The sequence below is a fragment of the Peromyscus leucopus genome, chromosome 5, assembly GCF_004664715.2.
Source record: "Peromyscus leucopus breed LL Stock chromosome 5, UCI_PerLeu_2.1, whole genome shotgun sequence".
In the NCBI taxonomy this organism is placed as follows: domain Eukaryota; kingdom Metazoa; phylum Chordata; class Mammalia; order Rodentia; family Cricetidae; genus Peromyscus; species Peromyscus leucopus.
The window spans coordinates 21,860,343-21,883,568 of record NC_051067.1 but is presented as its reverse complement, the minus strand read 5'-3'; the positions used below and the strand labels follow the sequence as shown (position 1 = coordinate 21,883,568).

The 23,226-nt window shown below is 44.9% G+C and overlaps 1 protein-coding gene across 5 annotated transcripts in view; it reads left to right on the top strand.

The window, feature by feature from the left end:
• The window catches only part of Hivep1 (HIVEP zinc finger 1), a 143,602-nt gene that overhangs the window by 107,310 nt on the left and 13,066 nt on the right, over positions 1–23,226 (top strand). For all 5 annotated transcript variants that reach the window (XM_037205773.1, XM_028867755.2, XM_028867756.2 and 2 more), the window contains 4 exons: positions 1,687–7,643; positions 10,684–10,817; positions 11,526–11,701; positions 15,117–15,218. In XM_037205773.1, coding sequence (XP_037061668.1) covers positions 1,687–7,643; positions 10,684–10,817; positions 11,526–11,701; positions 15,117–15,218 — 6,369 coding nt within the window. The remainder of the gene's footprint in view (positions 1–1,686; positions 7,644–10,683; positions 10,818–11,525; positions 11,702–15,116; positions 15,219–23,226) is intronic.

Below are 23,226 nucleotides of genomic sequence, written 5' to 3'. Positions count from 1 at the left end.
ATTGAGCATTCCTTGGATATATGCCCAAGAGTGGTATGGCTGGTTCTTGAGGTAGATTGATTCCCAGTTTTCTGAGAAACTGCCATACTGATTTCCATAGTGGTTGTACAAGTTTGCACTCCCATCAACAGTGGAGGAGTGTTCCCCTTGCTCCGCATTTTCTCCAACATAGACTGTCATTAATATTTTTGATCATAGCCATTCTGACAGGTGTAAGGTGGTATCTCATAGTCATTTTGATTTGCACTTCTCTGATACTAGAGATGTAATGTTTTGGTTCAGCATGAATTTCAAATATGTACATTGTGACAGTTACGTGAAAGTAATGAATTAAAATATTTGGCTTTTCTAAAATAGGTAATATATAGAGAAATAACTTCTGTTTATATGCCCAGTGATCTGACAAATTGAAAACAGATTAAATCATGGTGAATAATCATTGTAGTGACTAAATGTGTAAGAGTTTAGAGAAATTTTGGACAGTTCATGACATTTAAACTGATTTGCTTCCAAAGCAGTTTAAAATGAGATCAGTGTCTTCTTTTCTTTACTGTAGTGGGTTTTACTTGTCTGTCTGTCTCTGTATGTCCACTTGACTTTTATTCCTCATACATTCAAAGAAACATATGGAGTGAATATTTTGCTCAGTTATGTTGATGATTTTTATTAAACCAAGAGCCATCAAAATCTCAGGAGTTTCTCATGTCCTTGGCAAGAAACCACAAATGAGTGTTTCTTTAATTTTGTAACTTTCTGTCCATTGATGCAATCTCTGTGGTTACAAAACTTCCTGATCCCACTGATCACTATATCATGACCATCAGAGGTGTGGGAGTCTGCCAGAGTCCAGCTCTGACTTGTCGAACAGTTCTTGTTTGCGGGAAGGAGAGAGGAATGAGGAATTATTAGAAATATGGACAGACACAGAGAGAAAGACAGAGACACAGGATAGCTTCAGGAAGGCCCTGGGTCAATACCTAGCTATCTCAAGGTTTACCCAAAAGGGCTTTTTATACAATGCCAAGGGCAAAAGACTTCCTTCTTTCAGGATCAAAGCACAGTGTACAGCCAAGTGTAGACCTTTCAAAACACCTGGTAGCCACACCCTTGGCCAAATCATGCCAGTATGCAGCCCTGCTGGGTAAAGCAAACTCAGATTCTCTGACCTTGAGTAAGGTCTTACTAGGGAGCCTCTGTGGGCACTCACTCACTTACAGAGGTGTATTTACTAATTCATTACTACACAGTAGCCTTTGTGCTCATGCACATATCAGTATCCCTTGTCCAGAGCTTGTAGAGCTTGCAGTTAATGGTTGGGAGTGTGGTAAGTCAGATACCCCTATAGGAAGGTTGGATATTCTTCTTTGCTTGGCCAGCCTATGTCAGTAGTCCGCAGATATGTGAGCAATGGGGAAGGATTATCCACTTGTGAAAGATCTAGCTCCATGATGTGGGTTCCTCCAGAAAGGGGCAGAGTGTTCCAGAAACACCCAGCATGATCTCTGTATTAGTGTTTCTGTAGGTTTTGACTGGGTACCTTCTTAAAATGTCCAGAGTGTGGACCTGGCTCTGGTTCTGTTAAAGGAGGCTTTGGCTCTCTTGATAGTAACCACATTTGTTAAACAATTATGGCAGGTATACAATTTTACCAACCTGTTTTATTTTTTTTTTTTTTTGTCTTAACAGAAATCCTAGAGGCTGGTGTTAAAGGAGCCTCTGAGTCTCTCAAAGGTGTGAAACGAAAAAAGATTGTTGCTGAGAATCACCTGAAAAAAATACCAAAATCCCCCTTGAGGAATCCTCTTCAGACAAAACACAAGCAAAACACAGAAGAGTCATCGCTCAGTGTTGTCCAGAATGCATCAGAGGCTCATAAGAAACACAACTGTGTCCCTGCTAAAAATGGGAAGCAGTGTACCAAGCAAAATGGAGAAACACTTGGGTTGACTGCCGAGGCCTCAAAATCTGAAGACTCGGTCTCCCCAAAGAAGGCCTCATTTCCTCACCATCGGTCAGAGCTTCGGAGATGGAGGTCGGAAGGCTCAGACCCAGCCAGGGTCAGTGGTCCTGATGGACAGCGGGACTCCAGCTCCTCACCTAGTAAATCCAGGACTGACAATAGTGAATGTAGCTCCCCTTGCTGTAGCACCACGCCCCTCTCCTATCCAAGTACTGCCTTCGATGTCTTACTGAAAGCAATGGAGCCAGAATTGAGCACCTTGTCACAAAGGGGCTCGTCTTGTGCAATTCAGACAGAAAAACTGAGACCAAATAAAACTGTACGATCCCCTTCTAAATTAAAGAACAGTTCCCTGGACGCCCCAAATCCTACTTCCCAAGAAATGGTTGGCGAATCACAGTGTTCTCCGTGTCCCTCATACCCGGTCCATGTGGCCTCAGCTGAGAAGAGTGAGCCAGTGGCAGCCCAGTCTGTTCCTCACCTGTATAACCCACACGACCACCTTGTTCCCAAACCTAGCCACCAGAATCAGCAGCTCCTGGGACGTCCGGGCTTAACAGGCTCGCTGACAGATCTGCACGCCCCTGAGAACACTAAACTTGAACCCGTCTATACTATAGCAGTGACATCAGCTGTAGGCCTCACCACTCCCTCCAGTAGAACTCAGGTTACTCCTCCACACCAGCACATGGATGCCATGTCTCCTTCGTCAGTGAGCCCCACCAGCTCCACACAGTCACCCCCAGGGCCAGTTTACAGCTCACCCCACGTCACTTCGGCTGTCAGTCAGAGTGTGGAGCAAATGTGCAATCTTCTTCTGCGAGATCAGAAGCCCAAAAAGCAAGGCAAATACATCTGTGAGTACTGCAACAGGGCATGCGCCAAGCCCAGCGTGCTTTTAAAGCATATCCGCTCCCACACTGGAGAGCGCCCCTACCCCTGTGTGACTTGTGGGTTTTCATTCAAGACTAAAAGTAATCTATATAAGCACAAAAAATCCCATGCACACACTATCAAGCTGGGTCTCGTCTTACAGCCAGAGGCTGGTGGATTGTTCCTGTCCCAGGAGTGCCCCAAAGCACTTAGTGTCCATTCAGATGCTGAAGACAGTGGCGAGAGTGAGGAGGAGGGGCCTGGAGGCGGGAGGCAGAATGACCCCGGGGTCATGGACCTACAACCTGTGCAAATAATGAAGACGATATCAAATCCTGAAGCTTTACCCAAATCTATTTCAAGCAATTCAGATCATGTGGTCAGTGGCTTCTCTTCACAGGACAGACCTTCAGAGTCACAAGCCCTGACAGAGTTACCCAAAGTTGTGGTCCACCCCGTAAGTGTTTCCGCACTCAGAACTGACGGTCCGCAGGGGGCCAGTCCCAAGCCTGAACTTCCTAGCACACAGAGGCAGAAGGACCTTCATGTTGCCAACGTACTGTCACAGCCAGCCGGTGCATCTTCCCTAGAGTCAGATGAGAAGTTCCACCAGAAAGGGGATGTGACTCAGTCAGAAGGGAAGCAGGAGCCTCACAGTGGGACAGCACATGCGCAGCTGCAGAGGCAGCAGGCCACAGACGACCCCCAGGAGCAGCAAGGGAAGCTGCTGCTGAGTCCACGGAGCTTAGGAAGCACAGATTCTGGCTACTTCTCGCGTTCTGAAAGTGCTGATCAAGCTGTGAGTCCACCGACGCCATTTGCCAGAACTTTTCCCGTCGTGGATCCAGACCCAGCTAAGAACAGTGGACCTCCAGGGCCTCGAATCAGCGCTCCAGCACCTACGGCTTTGGCCACTGGCGAGAAGTCATCAGTTTTAGCAGGCCAGATGCGCCCACCCTTGGCAAGCAAAACTCTGGAGGAAAGGATTTCAAAGCTGATCTCCGACAATGAAGCCCTAGTCGATGATAAGCAACTGGATAGTGTGAAGCCCCGGAGAACCTCACTTTCCAGACGGGGAAGCATTGACTCCCCCAAATCATACATATTTAAAGATTCCTTCCAGTTTGACCTAAAACCGATGGGTCGGAGAACAAGTTCCAGCTCTGATATACCAAAGTCCCCGTTCACCCCGACTGAGAAGTCAAAGCAGGTGTTCCTCCTGTCCGTTCCTTCCTTGGACTGCCTGCCTATTACGAGGAGTAACTCCATGCCAACCACAGGCTATTCAGCAGTCCCTGCAAATATAATCCCTCCCCCTCCTCCTCTAAGAGGAAGCCAGTCATTTGATGATAAAATTGGCACCTTTTATGATGATGTCTTTGTGTCAGGACCCAACCCGTCCATGCCCCCGAGCGGACATCCCCGTCCCCTGGTCAGACAGGCTGCAGTGGAAGACTCTTCAGCCAGTGAGAATCATCTGCTGGGCTCTGGACAGTCTGTGGATGAGAACTGTCAAGGATGCCCAGCCACCAGTGAGCCCGGGCCGGTGCAGAGCAAAGCAGCCCAAGCCCCTCACCTGGAAAAGAAGAAGTCCCATCAGGGACGAGGGACCATGTTTGAGTGCGAAACCTGTCGAAACAGGTACCGGAAACTGGAGAATTTCGAGAATCATAAGAAATTTTACTGCTCAGAGTTACATGGGCCCAAAACAAAGGTAGCCGTGAGAGAGCCCGAGCACGGCCCTGCACCTGGTGGGACACAACCCCAGGTTCTCCACTACAGAGTTGCTGCTACCACAGGTGTGTGGGAGCAGACACCCCAGATAAGGAAGAGGAGGAAAATGAAAAGCGTAGGTGATGATGAGGACCTGCAGCCCCGCGAAAGCAGGACATCTCCAGAAAGCGCTGAAGTCCTTCAGCTAAGGCCTGCCCTGGGCTCTGCTCCCAGCCCACCCAAACACACCACTGCCACAGCAGGTGACCAGGCACACAGAGGCGTCCAGCTGCAGAGCTCTCCTGTTCAGCTTGTGGCCAGAGTCCCCGAGCAGACCCTGCACCTAAAGCAGTGCCCTGTGGTTGAACAGCAGCTAAATTCTGCAGCTCAGGACAAGATGGAGGTGAAGAGACAAGGGGGTGGCATCTCTGTCATCCAGCACACCAACTCCCTGAGCAGGCCTGGTTCATTCGACAAGCTGGATCCCTTGGAAGGAGGCACCACCTTTTCCTTACAGGAGCTAGGCAGAACCGGGATGCCTGGGGCTCTGAAAGTGATAGGGATTTCCCCAGAGGAAGGTCACCCATCTCGGGATGTCACACATCACACAGCACTGTCACATGCTCTTAGAGGAGAGCCACGGGAAAGTTCTAGAAAGATTCTAAGTGAACGGTATGTGTTAGGGCAGCCTTTGAGACTGGTCCGGCAACACAACATCCAGGTCCCAGAAATTCTGGTCACCGAAGAGCCAGACCGGGACCTGGAAGCCCAGGGCCATGACGAAGAAAAGTTAGAGAAGTTCAGTTGGCCTCAGCGCAGTGAAACCTTATCAAAGCTGCCAACAGAGAAACTGCCACCCAAAAAGAAAAGGCTCCGGCTGGCTGAGATAGAGCATTCTTCAACTGAGTCAAGCTTCGATTCCACTCTCTCCCGGAGTCTGAGCAGAGAAAGCAGCTTATCCCACGCATCCAGCTTCTCAGCCTCCTTAGACATAGAAGACATTTCTAAAGCAGAGGCACCCCCCAAAATCGATTTTCCAAATAAAGCAGAGTTCCTTTTGATTCCACTGGGCTCGAACACACTGAATGTCCCTGGAAGTCACCGGGAAATGAGGCGTGCGGCATCAGAGCAGATCGGTTGCATGCCCACGTTGATGGAGGTCTCTGATTTCAGAAGTAAGTCATTTGACTGTGGGAGCATTACTTCTTCTCTGGCATCGGCGGCGGCAGCGTTTGTTGAATCACAGCCCTCCAACTCCCCGTCTGGTGTGGGAGGCACCGGACATGTGCCCCTTTTGGAAAGGAGGCGGGGTCCCCTGATCCGGCAGATATCTTTAAACATAGCTTCCGATAGTCACCTGTCTCCTGTTAGTGCATCATCTTTCCAAAATACTGCTCTTCCTAGTGCGAATGCATTTCAGGGTCCGAGGCTTCCCGATGTGTCTTCCGCTGAGTTTCCTGCACATTCTGTGCCCTCCCAGGCCCTGGTTAAGGATCTTCAGCTAGAAATGTCAAGTTCTAGCTCAACCAACACCTTTCCTCCTCAACAGCTTTTTGGTGTCCATTTATTAAATAAAACTCACGCACCCCTTAGTCACCCAAACGTAGCACACTCTCTGCCAGCATCTGCACAGGGCGGCAAACCAGGTGCGCATCCTAACGTGTGTGTGTCTTCTACAAGCGAGGGTAGCTTTGCTCCTAAGTACCAGCTTCAGTGTCAAGCATTCACTTCTGGCCAGGGTTGCTCCTCTCTCTCTCCTTTGCATTCTAATCAAGTTCTTCCAGATCAAACCGGAGCAGATCCGGGAGTAGTAGCTTCAGTAGCACTGTCAGCCAAACTAGCCGATCCTGTATCTAAACCCTGTCCGCTGCCATCACTAGAGCTCAGGCCACCAAACGATCCGGTGCAGAAGGGACTGCCATCCTTCATGCTGCCAGTGCCCCAACAGAGTAATGTTCCTATGTACTGTTTTGCCACTGTCACATCTCTGCCACAAATCTTAGTGACCCATGATCTGTCCAACATGCCAATTTGCCAAACTAATGAAAGTATAGTGCCAGTCAACGAAGAACAAAATTCTATGCCAAAATCACAGAACCATCTCCAAAATGCATTGCCAACAACAGAGAAAGATCTCGCATGCAAAAATGTTCTTCCAGAGATGGGCCAAAACACATCCGTTTCAGAATCCTTGACCACGGTTCAGAAGATGTCTGTTGGTAGACTCTCCCCACAACAAGAATCCTCAGCCTCAAGTAAAAGGATGCTTTCCCCAGCAAACAGTTTAGACATTGCCATGGAAAAGCATCAGAAGCGGGCCAAAGATGAGAACGGAGCAGTTTGCAGCACCAGCATTAGACCCTTGGAGCTGCCGAGTTCAGGAGCTGGTGAGGGCAGTAAGCAGAAGAAGCCGATGCTGGTCAGGCAGCTGTGTACCATGGAGCCCCTTGAAGGAGGGCCACTAGAGCAGGACGCGATTTCTGCTCCTGAAGGGAGCTGCGAGACTGCCCGTTTGACACAGGTTTCACCATCTGAGGATGTGTCCTCAGGACCCCCTACCTTTGTAGTCACAGACCGTGTCAATGAACTGCAGGAGGTTAAAAATACCAAGTCATCCACATCGCTGACTCCTATAGTGCAAAATTCGCCTGTCCCTTCGGAAAGTGCCTGTGTTTTGCCTTTGAAATCTATGGACAACAACCAGGAAAAGGAGTCAGCAGGGGTTAAACATCAAGAGAACAAAGCTGACACCCAAGGGCAGAGTCAGCTTTCAATCCCTGGTCTTTCATTGTTAAGCAGTTCAGACACTCAGCCATCATTCCCCAGCCTCAAGACTGCAACCAGCTTTACATGGTGTTACCTGTTAAGACAGAAGTCATTGCCCTTGTCTCAGAGTAGCCAGAAAACTTCAGCCTACACTGGATGGACAGTGAGCTCCAGTAACCCCAATCCACTTGGTTTGCCTACAAAAGTTGCTCTTTCTCTTCTTAATTCTAAACAGAAGACTGGAAAGTCACTGTATTGCCAAGCAATAACCACCCATTCAAAATCAGATTTAGTGGTCTATTCAAGCAAGTGGAAAAACAACTTAAGCAAGGTACTTGAGATATAATTTATCTTCAGATGTGGTTTGTGCAAATTAGTCGCAGTAAGTCTTGGTACCTTTAAGTGTCTTACTTACAATAAGTATTTTAATTTTGAATGACAAGTCGTACTATATGATTATTAGAGGGGAGGTGACGTTTGTCCCCAAGAGTCACACTGGGAAGAATTGCCTACAGTTCTGGCATTGATTCTGTCTGTAAATATTTTGCAAGTACTGACTTCCTCCGGCACTGGTTGTTGGTTTGTTTTTGGTTTTCCCTTCAGCTGACTCTACTCAATGGGAGTTAGGATTTTGATTTTTTTTTTCCTCATTGAGGAGTTGTTAGCTGAGAGAAGATCATGGCTCATTTGCAAACACTAGCCTGTAGGTTACCAGAGGTGGCTGTATTCTGTTGTGAACTGTACAGAGCACCAGTAACACTTGTCCTTTGCCTCCTGTAGACTGTTCTGCTCTCATCATGCCCACTGCGGTGTTCTAAGTAAACTGAGAGCCACTAATTACTGCCAAAAAGACGCATAAAAGAACTCATGCCTGGATTATTTGATTTGGTCAAGATTTATAGAATAGTCATGACATTATAATTTGGAGCAATGTGTTGAATTCTCATAAGAACTGTTGGCTTTATAAAATGGGGAAGTCATTTAAGCAGTTAAATAAGTATTACATTAGGCTCTGGTCATTCAGAATTATGGATGAACTCTTTGACTTCGGCAGGCTCACAAGCACATAGTACTGCTCTGTAAGTATTTATGAATCTATCCACATGAAATATTAGTGGTATTAGCATTTCAGTAGAAGTTTGCATAGTTCTAACATGGCTGTTCTGTGGAGTCATGGATACAGGAAGGCATCCAAGGTGGTGCTACTTCAGTGGGGTCGATGGTGATGATAATAGCGATAGATACTGTAGACAAATGAGGTTTTTTTAATTAGTAGATATTTAAATCACGTGAAAATGAGAAGAAATTTGGTTGAGTTAAAGACAGCAGGGACTCTGGCATGGCCTGGAGGTTTTTGTAAGAAGTTTGGAGTTGACAACACAGGTAAAAACAAGGGCTGTACATGGTGATGCATAACCATCCATGCCAGGGAAGGAAGCTGCAGCCACAGACTCGGAGATTTTGTTGTTGGAACTTCTTAGACCCCAGGTTCCCTAAATTAGAGCCTTAGTTGGGCCACACCTCCCCATGAGAATGTAAGCAGGTCTTGGTTTATATTCATAATGTCCCAATGAACATGATTCTCCCAGGCTGAAGCTGTACCTCAGTCTTGAGCATGTGTAAGATACTCCTTTCTAGGCTGGGCAGTGGTGGCACACGCCTTTAATTTCAGCACTGGGAGGCAGAGCCAGGTGGATCTCTATGAGTTCGAGACCAGCCTGGTCTACAGAGAGAGACCTAGGACAGGCACCCCCCCAAAAAGATACTTCTTTCCATCTCTAGAACCCAAGGGGAGAGTTTAAAAGCCTTGGAGGAAGTCCTGGTACTATGTACTTAGATTTCAAATCTCTCAGGGGAAACAGCAGGTGGAAGATCTGTCCAGAGGTCTGTCAGCTTGCAGGAATGATTGTGATTGCTCAGAGGGAGGAGAATGGAGGGATGATGAAGAAAGTCTGCTCAGGAAACAGAGAGAAATTGTTCCTAGGAGGAGAGCCCCAGAGGGAAATGGTAGCGAGCACAACTCAAAAGACTGTGTTTTAAGAGCTGTTAAGAGTAGTGACGTCCGAGAAAGATGAGGCAAGAGCCTGTGTTCTGCACGTTTTGTCTCTGGAGACTTGAATCCATGAACAAGTGGCTTGGGAGGCTTGGGCACCTGTCTGTTGTGTAGAACCCATATGGTGGCACATTGAGGATTCCAGGTGGAAAGGAGCAGATGTTAGAAAGTGAAATAAAAGCACTTTCCGCAGTATACAGGGGAGCATGTTAGTAATCGCCATTCTCCCATTCTGTGGAGTGGCCAGCAGCCTTTGCTTGCAGCTGCCATAATCAGGCCTGGGCTCCCAGACACTCTTCAGTGGACACAGCCGCTCCTCCACGATGCACATTCTCTGTGGAAGGAAGTCACTCCAGTCTTGCTGAGTCCCACTGCAGGAACGGAACTCTTCCTGACGGACGTTGTGCCTCTAGTGAAGGCAAAGACCGGGCCCGTAGCTTTTGCTGTTAGCACTTGGCTTTGACCAGGTGGCACAGCCCTATGAAGTCTTGTGTACAGCTTAAGGCGGGGGTCCCTCTAGGGTAGCTGTACATGCTTTGTCATTTGATGTCTGTTTACCTTTTCCAAAGATCTTATTGTCAGCCCTCACTCTGACTTTGGCTTGACCTGACTTTCACGCTAACCATTGGTTGGTTTTTGTGAGCTGTTCTAGAGCGGGAAGCCATGTTCCGCTTCAAAGGAATGGGAGAGAGGCAGGCTGGAGACAGGCAAGTGGGGCTTCTGCTCCACCTTGGTGGCTCTCCCACGTTGAAGGGTTTTAGTGGTGTCCTGGAGGGACCCGAGACTGTATGTAATCCAGAGGTGCTTCCATCTCCAAAGAAATAACTCTTTAAGAAATAGACTTAACTGGGCAGTAGTGGTGCACACCTTTAATCCCAACAATCATGAGCAGAGGCAGACAGATGTTTCTGAGTCTGATGCCAGCCTGCTGGTCTACAAAGCGAGTTCCAGGACAGCCAGGGCTACACAGAGAAACCCTGTCTTGAAGGAAAAAAAGAAAGAAAGAAAGAAATAGACTTAAACTGCAGTACAGGTGACCAGTAAAGCATAAAGACTGTTTAGTCTGTTAAAGAAGGCTTTCTGTGAAGTTCCTGAACCCCCAGGGAAGGCAGTTGTTTCACTTGAGGTATCATGGACTGTGGTGGGAGACTGGAGGAAAGGGAACAGACGGCCTTGACTTCTGCTGCCCCTTTGGAGTCCACGTCATTGAGCTGACCACTTGTCTGTACTCTGTTATGTTAATTGCTAGTGAAACATTATGGTGTTTGTGTTTCCAGTTTAATGAAATTAGTTTCTCTTTTTGTTTTTTCCCTTTCAGAGAGCAATAGGTAATCACAAGTCCTCAGTAGTTGAATTCAGCAATAAAGATGACTCTGAAATTAACAGTGAGCAAGATAAAGAAAATTCCTTAATCAAAAGTGAACCAAGAAGAATTAAAATATTTGATGGAGGGCAAGTACATATTTTATTCTTAAATGTACATTTAAACTCGCCTTTTAAATGTACATTTGCTGTCATGTGAATGCAGACCTGGCAGTGATGATTTTATTTAAAGGTTTCTTAACTAACAGAATCTTCCTGACAGCACGTTAGTATTCTCTTAAGTAATTCCATTTTGATAGAAGAAATGATGACTAGGAAAAAATGTAGATCCGGAAGTTCTGTGAGAATAGCTTCAGAGTGAACCTGACTTCCACATGGACTTGCAGAATGGAATGGCTTGGGAAGTTTCTCAGAGATGGGTATCGTCTTTTGCTGTCTTCCTGTTTTAGTTCAAGAATAATAAATAAGCTGTGAGAGCTGGTGTCAGTTATGATGAGAAAAACAAGCTAAAAGAGCCAGTGTCAGGCAAAGCTTGATAATAGTTCAGAGTTTACAGTCGCTGTGTGGAATTTAACAGTGAAAAAAAACCCTTTCAAACTGCATCTTAAAATTGTGGAAATATTTAAGAATTAAATGTCACATTGAATGACTAAAGTAGAATTAGCTGTCAGAACTTGAGGTGTGATGCAGAACTGGGAATCTTCTTTCTTAAATGTACATAAAATCGTTGTAGATTGTGTATAAAAGTTGTGCTTTATTTTTTAGGTTGAGGTTTCATCAATATTTTCTCAAAGACACAGTGTCCAATTTCCCTGCTCATTTCTCCCTTTAAATTAGATACAAGTCAAATGAGGATTATGTGTACGTCCGAGGCAGGGGACGAGGAAAGTACATTTGTGAAGAATGTGGAATCCGTTGTAAGAAACCTAGCATGTTAAAGAAACACATACGAACCCACACAGATGTCCGCCCTTACCATTGCTCATACTGTAACTTCTCCTTCAAGACGAAAGGTATGCCATGCTTATTGCTGTGGACCTCCTGTGTCTTTATACAGGAGGCCAAGGTCCGGCTATATGTTGTCTCTGTCAAGGATAAATGGCTTCCATGGGCTAAGTTACAGCCCGTCAGCTCTGTGGTGTGTGTTCTTTATGTTTCTAGACCCTTTGAGGGAAATACTTCTAATTACAGGGTTTTACAATATCCATAAGTAAAAGTAATTGGCTGTTTCTTTTTATATTTTACTCCCCGAAATATAATTCCTTAACAATGACTAGCATATTTTCAGAATACTAATTTTGGGGCTGAAGAAGGGAGGTAAGTTTTTGCAATCACAAGTAAATTCATTTGGGTTCCAAAAGATTCAAGAAGAGTTTTAAATAATAATCAGAAAAAATTTTTGTAATCACTCATTTTATTAGCCATAAATAGCCATCATTTATGATAAACTGTAATCCAAATTATATTAAATTTCAGATTTAAAGTTTTTAAACATTTCTACTATTAAATGTTTTATTGACTCTCAGAAATAGTCATTAAAACTATACTTAGCGTGCTTCTGTTTTATGTTTATTTAAAGCATAAGCCCTCATGACGAAGTAATTTTACTCCGCACAGGTTTCCTGTTATGTGTAATGAATATGCTATTATAAAATGTTTACTCCTTGTTCACAGATCATTATGTAGCAGTCATTAAAGATGACAATGTCATGCACTGTCCTTTACAAAATAGGACTTTCTTCAGCAAAGCAGTCTAACCATGGGGATGCCTGACTTACATAGCAGCGTTCGTAAAAAATGATCATTTTCTTGAAACTTCCTTTTGAGTTCACATCTACCTTTATTGTTTTTGCGATGTTGTACTGGCTGTTGTTATAGTTCTTTGATAAAGCTTAATCATCTCTTTAGCCTGTTGGGTGCATTTCTGGCTCAGATTTATTGGCATTTAAAGAAAGTTACAACTGTAGCAACTGGGTGTGTTTACATTAGCTCAGACAACAGACGAGTCTTAAGGAGGATCATAGAGAAAGAAAGTACTCTTCAGAAGGTTTGGAACAGTTCTGCAGAGTTCCAAGTGAGTCTGGGGGTGAGAGGAGTCCTCAGTCCTGGGCTAGTGATGTAGGTGCTCCTTTGCCTGGAGACGGTCAGGGAGGCAGCAGTCAGGGTGAGTCCTCAGTAGTGCCGGAAAAGGAGGACGTTTTAACCAATTTTCTGCTCTTTCATTGGTGGTCACTGTGACTTAAGAAGTGTCTGTTAATTTGCGATGTGAGAACAGGAACATATATCAAGGCTAACCTTTATAATAAAACAATTTCACATATGTAACAGTGTTGGTGAGATGATCAAGGTATAACCTGAAATGAATACATCCTACACATGTAAATGCATAGGTTTTGTTTTTTAAACTATTTAGGGAGGTGATCAATAAAGTAATAGATCAAACTGTGAGAGAATATATATATATTAAAAACTTAAATTCCCCAATCCGCCCAAGCATAGCTCTATATTAGTTTCTTAGCGCAGACCTTGCTCTGTCTGTCTGTCTGTCCGTCTTGGGAACCAAAGCTCTTTGAAAGAGAACGACTAGTGAACCTGCTAATTTGTTTTAGATATTGTTACTACTATGGAAGCATTTTGACTTGCATAGGGAGATCTCAGCCACAGCAAGGGGCCATTTAACCACTCATTTATTTGTTTACTTTTTAATGACACTCTTACAGAAAAGTAGAGATTTATATAATAAAAACCAGTTTGCCCTGTGTGTCTTAATGACTCTTCACATTCTGCCATATTTTTCAGTGTAATGTAAATGTCAGCCACAGGAAGAGCGTTTAAGCCCAGTCTTATCTGGGGGGTACACCTGGCAGCAGCTAATACCTCTTAGCAATCACACGCTTCAGAAGCATCTTCGACTTGGACTTCTTAAGCACTTGGCTTTGGGATGCTGTGTGGTTGTTTGACAAGAATATACCTGATAGTGCCAGAATTGGCATGTACAGCTGTGGCCAATTTCACAAACTCTGCATTTATCAAGAAATTGAAGCTGTATAAATCCAACAGATTTGCATGGGCTTCTAATGCAAGCCCAACTCTTGGAACAAGGATTCCAACATTTTAAACATTTCTAATTTTTTCCTGCCCCCAAAATTCAGTATTTAAATTTTGCCCTGTGTTTTCTCAAAAGAGATAGTGTGCCCTTGGTTAGCAGTGTTTTTAGGTATCATACTATCCATTCAGGATGGCTGGGCATCTCGGGAGACCCTGAGTTGCTCTCTGTCATCCTTGGTCAGTCCAGGCAGGTGTGCCCTGTGGACCTGAGACACTCACACAGGTGGCCGGTCAGCTGCCAGAGCAGATAGCCTGGAGCTGCTCTGGACACATTTGCTCAGCTCAGGAGGTCACAGTGCCGAGTGGGTTCTCCCTTCTGTGCCCTAAGGAATGCTGTTAATGATGCTCAAAAGCAACCCAGAATAGTCATCAATAATCAATAATCCAAACTTTAAGACTGAATGTCCAAGTACCAGAATAAAGGAGAAACTAAAAACCAGAAAGGTAGGGAGATTATTAAAACATCATAGGGCGGTCAAGGTTAAAACATCACAGGGGAAACAAAGTTAAAACATCATGGGAGGGTCAAGGTTAAAACATCATAAGAAGCCAAGGTTAGAATATCATAGAGGATCCAAGGTTAAAACATCATGGGCGGGTCAAGGTTGAAACATCATAAGGAGCCAAGGTTAAAACATCATAAGGGAGCCAAGGTTAAAACATTATAGGGGAGATAAGGTTAAAACATCATAGGGGAGATGAGGTTAAAACATCATAGGGGCGTCAAGGCAATATTCATGCCAGTAGATCTGGGGTTTAATGCCTGTCAGCGCCCCTGAAGTACACTTGACTCTCCTTCCCATTGACTTTGGTCCATATGGGAAATAAGCAATTGAAAGTGTCCTGAAGTGAATGACATTGATAAGGTCCCAGGTAGAAAACTCTTGTAGAGATCCTTCTACACCTTGGGATCCTTAGGATTCTATGGGAGGCCATATTACTGAAGATGGACTGAAAGTGAAAACGCATGCAGGGAAGGGAGCTAGTGAATAAGTTACATGCCAGTAACTGCTGGCCAGAGTGCACTCTGAAAGAGACATGGAGTGTGTGCACTCTCGAGAAATAAGAACTGGAGAGGAGGTCCCAACAGGCAAAAGTAGCTACCAGATTTGAAAACAAAATGCTGTCTATCACTAGTAAATACAAAAGTCATTGCAAGTAACTAGAAATACCAGTGATTTCTTTTATACAGTTATAGTTGTTGGAATTGTTTAAACAGTATATATGTTTGTTTGAAGTAAGAATAGAATTTTCCAGAATTGACAAATGCAGTAGCAGAATAATACTACATACATTTAATAAACATTCTTTTCCCTTAAGGAAATCTGACAAAACACATGAAGTCCAAGGCACATAGCAAGAAGTGTGTGGATTTAGGCATCTCGGTGGGTTTAATAGATGAGCAAGACACAGAAGAATCAGGTAAGCTGTCACCGGTGCTTTTCAGAATACTATTGCACATACACATCCCCTTTCTAGCCCCACTTGATACGGCTCAATTCCCCTTGCAGTGGTTTGTTTTAATTATTATTTACCTGTGTGATAGGCTCCTGATCAGTGTTTTCATAGACTGTTTTCTACCTACTTCTCCTGTCCTACTGTGGAAGAGTTAGCATACAAAACTATAAGCTTAAATGTTTGATTAACCTTCCCAAAGCATGTGTCTAGTCATGCCGGACCTTCGCCAGAATTTTGAGTTGGCTCCCATTTGCCTATATAAAGCGCAAATCTCCTGAGAATCCTCAAAATACTGTCTGCTTTCCCAGTCTCCCTTTCCTCGTTGTCGCCCAGGCTCACACTGGAATGTTCTGCCTGTCTAGAGGACCCTTTCTCTGGTTCATCCCTGCCCCAGCACCCTGCTCTCCTCACCCCTGCCCCAGCCTGCCCTGGCCACATTGCTGCTTTCTTTAAGATGTAGCAGGACCCACTGCTGTTTGGAAACCCTGTCTGATTTCCCCCGCGTGTTCTCCTGCCAGAAACATTTTCCTTCTCTGACCCCTTAGGCGTTTCCTCTGAAAGTCTTTGACACATCTTCCGTGTGTGATTATTCCCAGTTTCCCTCTCTCCCCGCTAGCTGCTGGAGTGGAGCATGAATGTTGCCTACTGCCTAGCTCTCAGCTTCTCTGACACACTCAGCATTTAGCTCAGTGCCTGGAGGTCACCGCTGCTCCTGGTGATGGCAGAGGCTGGGAGTGTGGCTGGCTTAGTGGTCCAGTGCCTGCCTAGCATGCTGGGCGCCTGGGTTCAGTCTCTTAAGCCCCACGTCTCCCTAGTAAAAAGAACAAGAAGTGGGTACTATAAGCGTTTGAGGATAAAACATTTTATTTGTTGAAAATACTTACTGTTTTGAGAAGGTATTTTCTCCTTCATACTGTTAACAAATGTAGATAATTGTTTCTGACCAGTTTAGAGGGAAAAACAAGCCTTTTAGTCCATTCTGACCAATCAGAGTAGAGAAGTATATTTTTGTAGAGTTTCTGTTTTTATCTCAAGAATTTATCAACTCACTGAATCCAACTGAGTGAATCACCCTGAATCAATTTCTGAATGTGCACGAGCAGTGACCTGGTCTGGGTAGTAAGAGCAATTCCAATTTAAAAGGCTGGGCAGATGTATAAGGATTTGAGTGAGGGTATTTCCCAGCCATTGACTAGAAAAGGTGTAAAGAAAAGGTGTAACAAGCCATGCTACCACTGCGTACTCTGCTGTTTTACTTCAAGATGAGCCTCCAGAGAATGAGCTAACATGGGCAGGCTCCTCTGAATTCTTAAGGGAAGCTGGTTCTTACATCCTGAACCTGCGAGGAAGTGTAGTTCTGGAAATTGCACATGATTAGGTGGACTGAATTTGGCCCATGTACACATCTGCCCATTCACTTTCATAGTTTTCTCTCATTCCAAAGCTGCCCTTAGGTTCTAACTCAAAGTTTATAGCATGATTCCCAGAAAAGCAAGCTGCTTGACTTTTCTTCAGTTTCCCTTTTTCCAGATTACTGTATTTATGGGAAGTGTACTGAGGTTTGTCTGCTTTTTACAAATAGTAAAGCATAGTGTACAAGTGATAAATCCTAAGTGCTGTGTCATGTGGGAGGCTGACAATTCTCCATTGCTGTGCCAACAAAATACAGTCTTCCCTTTGGCTTTATTATAGGCTTACAGTGTTTAGTTGTTTTAAACAATTGATCTTGCTTTTTCTATTATTCTACTTTTTCCATTTAAAAATATTTTAAATACATGTGAGTTCATGCTTGATGGTGATTATAAACATTTTAAATACACATGTGCTCATGCTCATGATTATAAGGATTTTCTCACATCTACTTCATCCTTCTCATACATTGAGTAAATGTTTTTGGAAGCACCACATGCTCCCTTGATCCATTCCAGCTGCTCTCCTCTCCCATCACAGACAGGATTTCTCTCCAACTCATATACCATATATCTATATTCATGAGCAGTATATGGTTTTCTTCATGCTGGTGTTTTTAATTTGCAGAAAAAAAATAGTACTTTGTATGTAGATTAATAGCATAGTATCTGTTCTTTCAATATTATTTTCTAGAAGGAGCCTGCCATTTCTCCTACCTCTTTAGTATATCATTGTCTGGATTGGACCAATTAGACTGTCTTCAATTGGACCATCAGCCCAAATGGCTAATAATTGATAATAGTTGTGTGTTTTCTTAATGGCTGATGCTAGGCCTCATACTCTTTCTACAGAACTTGCACTCCATTAAGATGGTTATAGTTACAGGTGGGATCTGTATGTGTGGTGGTACAAGTTGGGTGTGGTGAAGAGGCATATGTGTATGCTCGTGGGAAGATGAGGAGGACGTCAAGTGTGCTGTTCTGTCACTCCCTGCTTACTCCCTGGAATCGGGGTCTCATTGAACCTGGAGCTGCACTGGTATCCAGCAAGCTCCAGCCATCCTTGTGTCTCTGCCCCTCACCCTCAGTGGCAGAAAGGTTACAGGTATGTGCATGTCTGGGATCCTAGTTAGGTTTCTGCTGCTGTGATAAAACCCTGACCAAAAGCAACTTGGGTAGGAAGTGGTTTATTTCAGATTTACGGCTTACAGCCCATCATAAAGCTTAAGGCAGGAATTGAAGAGAGAGACCTGGATGGTTGGAACTGAAGCAGAGGCTGGAGAGGAACGCTCCTAGCTTGCTCCCTGTGCCTTGCTCAGCCTGTTCTTTTACCCAGCACTGAACCACTTGCCCAGGGGTGGCATCACCCAATGTAGCTGTCCCACATCAACCACTAATCAAGAAAATGCCCCCAGGCTTGCCTACAACCCAATCTGATGGAGGCATTTTCTCAGTTGAGGTTCCTTCTTCCCAGACAACCCTAGCTTGTGTCAAGTTGACGGGAAAACTAAGCACGCCTGGTTTTTGTGTTGTTCTGGGACCCGAACATAGGCCCTCTTGCTTGTACTGGAAGCTCTCCGACAGCCTGAGAAATCTCTCTATAGATTGAGATTTTTCTCATTAGCTTTCTAAATGTTTGGTGAGCAGGACTTAGAAACTTCCAGTGTAGGGCTGTTTGTTCAGAGGCTGTACCAATTTTTAGCCCCCCAGTAGCCTGGAATATGCTAGATATACATTTTCCATTTCCTTGGCTGGTTCCTCCATCTCTCCAGCCTCTGCAGATGTTTCCCAGGGCTGAGGCCGCTGACCTTCTCTTTCCTCTGCTCCCTCCTACAGGCCATCTCCTCCAGTCTTTTGTCCATTCTCTAAACTTGCCTGTTCACCATCTCTAAACTTGCCTGTTCACCATCTCCGCTTGCTCCTCTTCCAAAGGACCGAAGTTCAGTTCCCAGCACCCACATCTGGTAGCTCACAACCAGCTGTCACTCCAGCTCCAAGGGATCTGACCACTGTCCTGGCCACTGTGGGCATCTACACACATATAGTACATGCTGGGGGGCGAGGGGGGGAGACACAAATATCTTCAAAATCCTAGTTCTTTAGTCTGCACCCTAGCCTGTCTGCCAGTGCTCCCGTGGGTTCTCGTAGCTCCTGAGTGGTGTGTGGTTCAGCCTTATCCCAACTGTTTTCCTAAGGCAAGATGCCATCTCTACTTTTCCCGCTGCCCTATCTCTGAGGCTTGGCTCCTGGCCCTCCTTCCTTCACTCACTCAGCCTCAACCATGTAGGCCAGGCCTGGCTGTTGACTGAACACAGCCAGCAGTTCCTGCCCCAAGGCCTGGGCACTCCTTCCCATGACACTGGACGCTGAGGCTTAGCACCCTGGTCTTGCAGTTCTGTACTTAAGAGGCCCCTTATCAGTGAGGCCTTCCGGAGCCTCCTCCTCTAGTTAGAAAGCAGAGCTCTCCTGCTGCCGTCATGGCTCATGCCCCTTCTCTTTTGTTGGAGTGTGCCCCCTCTTTACACATGCTGCTGTGGGGGGGGTATGGGGGGTGTATGTGTGTGGGGATGGGGTGGGGGGAGGGGAATGGGGTAGGAGGATGGGGTGGTGGTGTGAGGTGTGTGTGTGTGTGTGTGTGTGTGTGTGTGTGTGTGTTTTACACATTCCTAACAAGTAGAAGATCTATTACATGAGGATGGGTTTTGGTTTTTGTTCACTGTCTAGTGGCAGTAGGTAGTACGCAGTTGTTGAGTGAATTAATGGTGAGGGGGAAATGCCATATGATCTAATAGGAAATACTTGATTATTAGTGCTTGTACAGGTTGTAATCAAATGAGAACTGTAATATACTATTACTACCTTTCAACTGTCTGTAATGTTTCTGTTACAAGTCCAGATTAATACTAGGTATTACAAAGGTAATGGTATGTTTATTAATTTGTTGGGTTTTGACCATTGTATCAAAATACCAGAAGTTTTAATTCTCTGACATTGTGGATTTTCATCTATGATAATGATCTCTCCAGAATAGTAAAGATAAGCTCCATTTTTTTTTTTCAGTAACTCCTACAAAGAACATTTGTTCCTTTGGATGTTCACAATATGGAAACATTCAAGGCTGATCGAGTCAGGGCTGGGCCTTTCCTCTAGTCCATTCTGTAGGAAACAATGCTCCCTAACTTATAAAGAACAAGATTCCAAATTAGTCTTTATGCATTTATACATGCACACAGAAAATTAGAGTCACCAAAAGACACCAGATCTGTTCTCCACCCAAAGGGGAAATTCTGCCTGGCAGAGAATAAGGAATCTGATCCCTGAGCTAGCTGTTTTGTTAAGAAAAGCATCCACCTACTCCAGATTTCCTCTGTCATGTCAATCACTACTGCACACGAGTGTTACTCCGGGTTTCCTCTGTCTGTCACGTCAGTCACTACTGCACACGAGTGTTACTCCGGGTTTCCTCTGTCACGTCAGTCACTATGCACATGAGTGCTAAACTAAAACAGCAGCACCGGCTATCAGCATCACCACCACCCTCAATAATGCAAACCCCAGGGTCACAGGTGAAGATCTGTGCTCCACATTTCTAGAGCATTTGAGAAAGTAAAATTGTACAAGATTTAAGCAGATAAGCAGGATATATGAGTCTAAGGAGACTGCAAGCACTTTGTTGACATAAAACAAAAGCCAATCAAAACAACTTTCTTAAAGAAACAGCATACGTAATGTTAGCTATTTAGAATAAAAGTATTGACAAAGGATGTCTTGCCAACAGTGATCTGCAGGTAGGAAAGCATAAAGCAGTTGATTTTCATGGCCCCCAGCGGAAACCCTGAGGCTCACACCAATGAGAAGTCAAATTTAAATCTCAGATGGTTGCTTCCCACTCTGAATTCCCTCACACAGCATTCCAGGTCTGCCACCCCTTCCCTGGGTGTAGTTCAGTCTGCCTGTTACATCCTCTGTCATTCCAAAGCCTTCTTTTTTTTCTTTAATTTGGGCACCTTTGCCCAAAAAGTCCCTTGTCCAGAAGGCCTAACTTACCCAGCCCCACACCAAGGCATTTTCCAATAAAGCTGTGGAAGGAGAAGTCTACCCTGCCTTCCTCCTGGGACACCCTAGGCATCCTTGCCATTGAGCCACATCTGGATTCACCCCCAGTAGCTAAGCCATGGGACCAAGGCTCCTGGAGGACAGATGTGTTCATACTTGTCCTTGTCCATGCAGCGCGGAGATAATGAATAGGTCGAAAGGCCCGAGTATATTCCATGACAGTCAGCACTGTGCCACCCCTCACTGTCCCCAGTGGTCATGGTGTCTTCATCGCCCCAATACCGGAGGTGGAACTCCGGGCTTCATGAAGGCTAGGCACATGACGTATCCTCAGTCTACCCATCAGCCCTCAGAGGCCTCTGTCCTGGCTGAGACCTCTTCCTACTGTGGGACATCAGGCTGCGCTCAGTGAAAACCAGAAATCTGAAGTGACCAAGTGAGTTCCTTCATCCCCTGGGTTTGTGCCTCACCCCAGGTGAAATCTTTTATTTAATCCTGACAACAGATTGTAGCTATCCACTGTGTAATGCAGCAATTAAAGAAGCAGCCAGATTGAGCCATATGTCCTTTCAGAAACCAGTACCAGGAAACCCAGGTCTGGGGTAACTGGAAAATTGTGACATCATCATCCTGAGTATGGTGGCGCACTACAGTCCTAGCTATATGGCAGGCTCAAGGCAGGAAAATCTCCTGAACCCAAAAGTTTTCAGGCCAGCCTAGGCAGTTAGGGATAGCCTGTCTCAATAAAATAAAATAGAATTAAAAATCTCTAAACAAAAGGTTTTCTCTAGATTTCACGAGGAGGTACCAACAGGCTGGTGGTTATGTCAGTCCCAGGGGCCTGCAGTTCTTAAAGAAGGACTGTTAGGCCACTGTGGAACTGGCTCAGTAGGGAAAGTGCTTGCTGTACACTATGATAGCCTGAGTTCAAATCCCCAGAACTAACCTAAATGCTCTGCATGGCAGTGCATTCCTGTCCTCCCAGAGTCTTGCTGACTGGCCAGTGTAGCTGACAGAGCACTCAGTGATAAACGTTGTCTCCAACTATAAACAGTCCAGGAAAAGAACAGACACTGACCTTTGGCAGGTGAGCACAACCACACAAACATGTGCACACATGTATACACCACATACACACACTCTTAGAAAGAACGAAGAGAATTAAGAAGAACTGTTATGTTTTGTACACACCCATGGAAATCGCCGACCTTAACACACAAGGGCCGGGGGGGATACATGAAAGTGACCCTCCACTTTTAGGTCTTGATTATTACAGACTTGGGAAATGGGACAAGTCTTTGAAAACAAACAGAAGGACATAATTCAGGAGAGTGGACTCTTCCAGAAGCCTCAGAACAGTGCTTTTACATTTAAAAGGCACATTTAGGGTCCTGGTTATCACACTGGTCTTTTCTCTAGGACTTAAATAATCATTACCAAGAGATGTCTGAGCTTTTCTTCATTAAATGAAGACACATTACACTCACATGCACCTGCACAATTTCTGTTCTTCATTGTTTAAACACCATCAGTGTTTGGTAATATCTTGGTCAACTGCACAGCTCTCTGGGAAAACTTCAAGTTTATAAATGTTTTCAGCGAGTTATTCCTTTACAGTTGCTTTGTTTTGTCTGTTGTTGAGTTTTGTTGTTGTTGTGTGTATGCATGTTTATCTGACTGTTGTACATGCGTGTGCGGTGCTCTTGAGGCCAGAAAAGACGCTGGTCCCTTGGAGCTAGAGTTAGAGGGGAACTGCCTGACGTGGGTGCTGCAGCTTGAACTCTGGGCCTCCGGAAGAGCAGCACCTGCTCTCTGGTCACCGTGTGGTTTTCACTGAAGGTTTTCCTCTACATTTCTTCCAGCTTCGCTCCACTGTCTTCAGGGCATTCTCTTTAGTCTCTGATTAGTCTGTGGACCCACAGCTGTTTCTGTTGTGATGGCATCACTCCCGAGGGGTCAGTCAGATGAGAGTTTTTCTTGGGCACATTCTCCATTGACAGTGTTCATTGAAGGTCAAGGTGAACATGGGGTGAGACAGGGCAGGAGACCCCTGCGCTTTGTGATTTTTACCTGTCTTAGCCAAATAGGCTTCCTCTTCAATGTGTGGTGCATGAATCCGTGATGGCATTCTCAGTGGTCAAACTCAGGGAGGTGAGTCAGGCAGAGGTAAATAGACATTTTTGTACACCAGCCATTTTAATTTGGACATTTGAAACTTAGAAGTTGTTTCCACTTAGCTTCAAATTAGCAATGTAAGCTATTATTACAATATATGCTCATGGAAAGTTGGTCCTTTCCAGCCCTCGTACTGCACATTCCTATATTCTTACCATATAAAATGATAGAGCCTCGTGAATTTTTGCCCCAGTGTTTTGAGGGTATTAAGGGATATGTCTCAGTTTGCACCTTTGTATCCAAAGTGGTGCCACCAGCAATTTGCTTTTCAGCCTTTGATCCAAAGAATGTTTTCATCAACAGAGAGCTAGACTTCAACACAAGGAATGTTA